The 688-nt window shown below is 68.2% G+C and overlaps 1 protein-coding gene across 1 annotated transcript in view; it reads right to left on the reverse strand.

Moving 5' to 3' along the window:
• Positions 1–500: 500 nt before the first annotated feature.
• VARS (valyl-tRNA synthetase) overlaps positions 501–688 on the reverse strand; it is an 11430-nt gene continuing 11242 nt past the window's right edge. The window contains 1 exon segment of the mRNA XM_015569849.1: positions 501–537. Within this exon segment, the coding sequence (XP_015425335.1) occupies positions 501–537 (37 nt within the window).

Here is a 688-nt window from a genome sequence, read left to right on the forward strand (position 1 = left end):
GACACCCACAAAGGCAGAGGGTGGGGTTGGAAAGGCGGGGGAGGGCCACGGGCAGGGAGTAGTTCAGGGACTGTGGTGGTGGGTCCCCCAGTGCTCAGCAGCCTCTCCACCAGCACCCCCTTCTCTTCCACCATCTCTGGGGTTTTGTCTTTTCCCAGAGTGGTCAGTCCCCAAGGACACAGGAGCCTGAGCCCAGGGGCCCAGTGGCAGCCCCGCCCGGGGGAGAGCAGGTGAGGCACACGGACTCCCAGGCCGCACTCAGCAGGGGAATGCTGCCCCAGGGCTCCTGGGAGAAGGGCCAGTCCTGCCAGGCCCCACAGCGGCCCCCCTGTGCCCTCCTGGCTTACCCAGGGCTCCCAGCCCTGGCATGTGGGACGCCATGTTCCAGGGGCCAGACGGGCCGGATGGGCCACAAGGAGCCTGGCCGGGAGGCAGGGTACCTGCTCTGGGTCTGCCTGTCTTCGCCTTGTCATGCCCCCGCCCAGCAGGTCCCCACCTGTTCAGGGGCCTGGCTCTGAGCCCATGGACTGCCTGGGGCTGAGCAGAGCGCAGACCAGGACCGGGTCAGAGAGGCGGGGAGTGGGAAGGACACACCCACCCACACCACACACCTTGGCCTCGTCTGCCTCCTGGACTTTGAGGGGCACTTTGACCGGGTAGCCCACGGCGGCGCGACGCTCCCGCAGAC

The sequence above is a fragment of the Myotis davidii genome, unplaced genomic scaffold (genome assembly GCF_000327345.1).
Source record: "Myotis davidii unplaced genomic scaffold, ASM32734v1 scaffold1006, whole genome shotgun sequence".
Classification (NCBI taxonomy): domain Eukaryota; kingdom Metazoa; phylum Chordata; class Mammalia; order Chiroptera; family Vespertilionidae; genus Myotis; species Myotis davidii.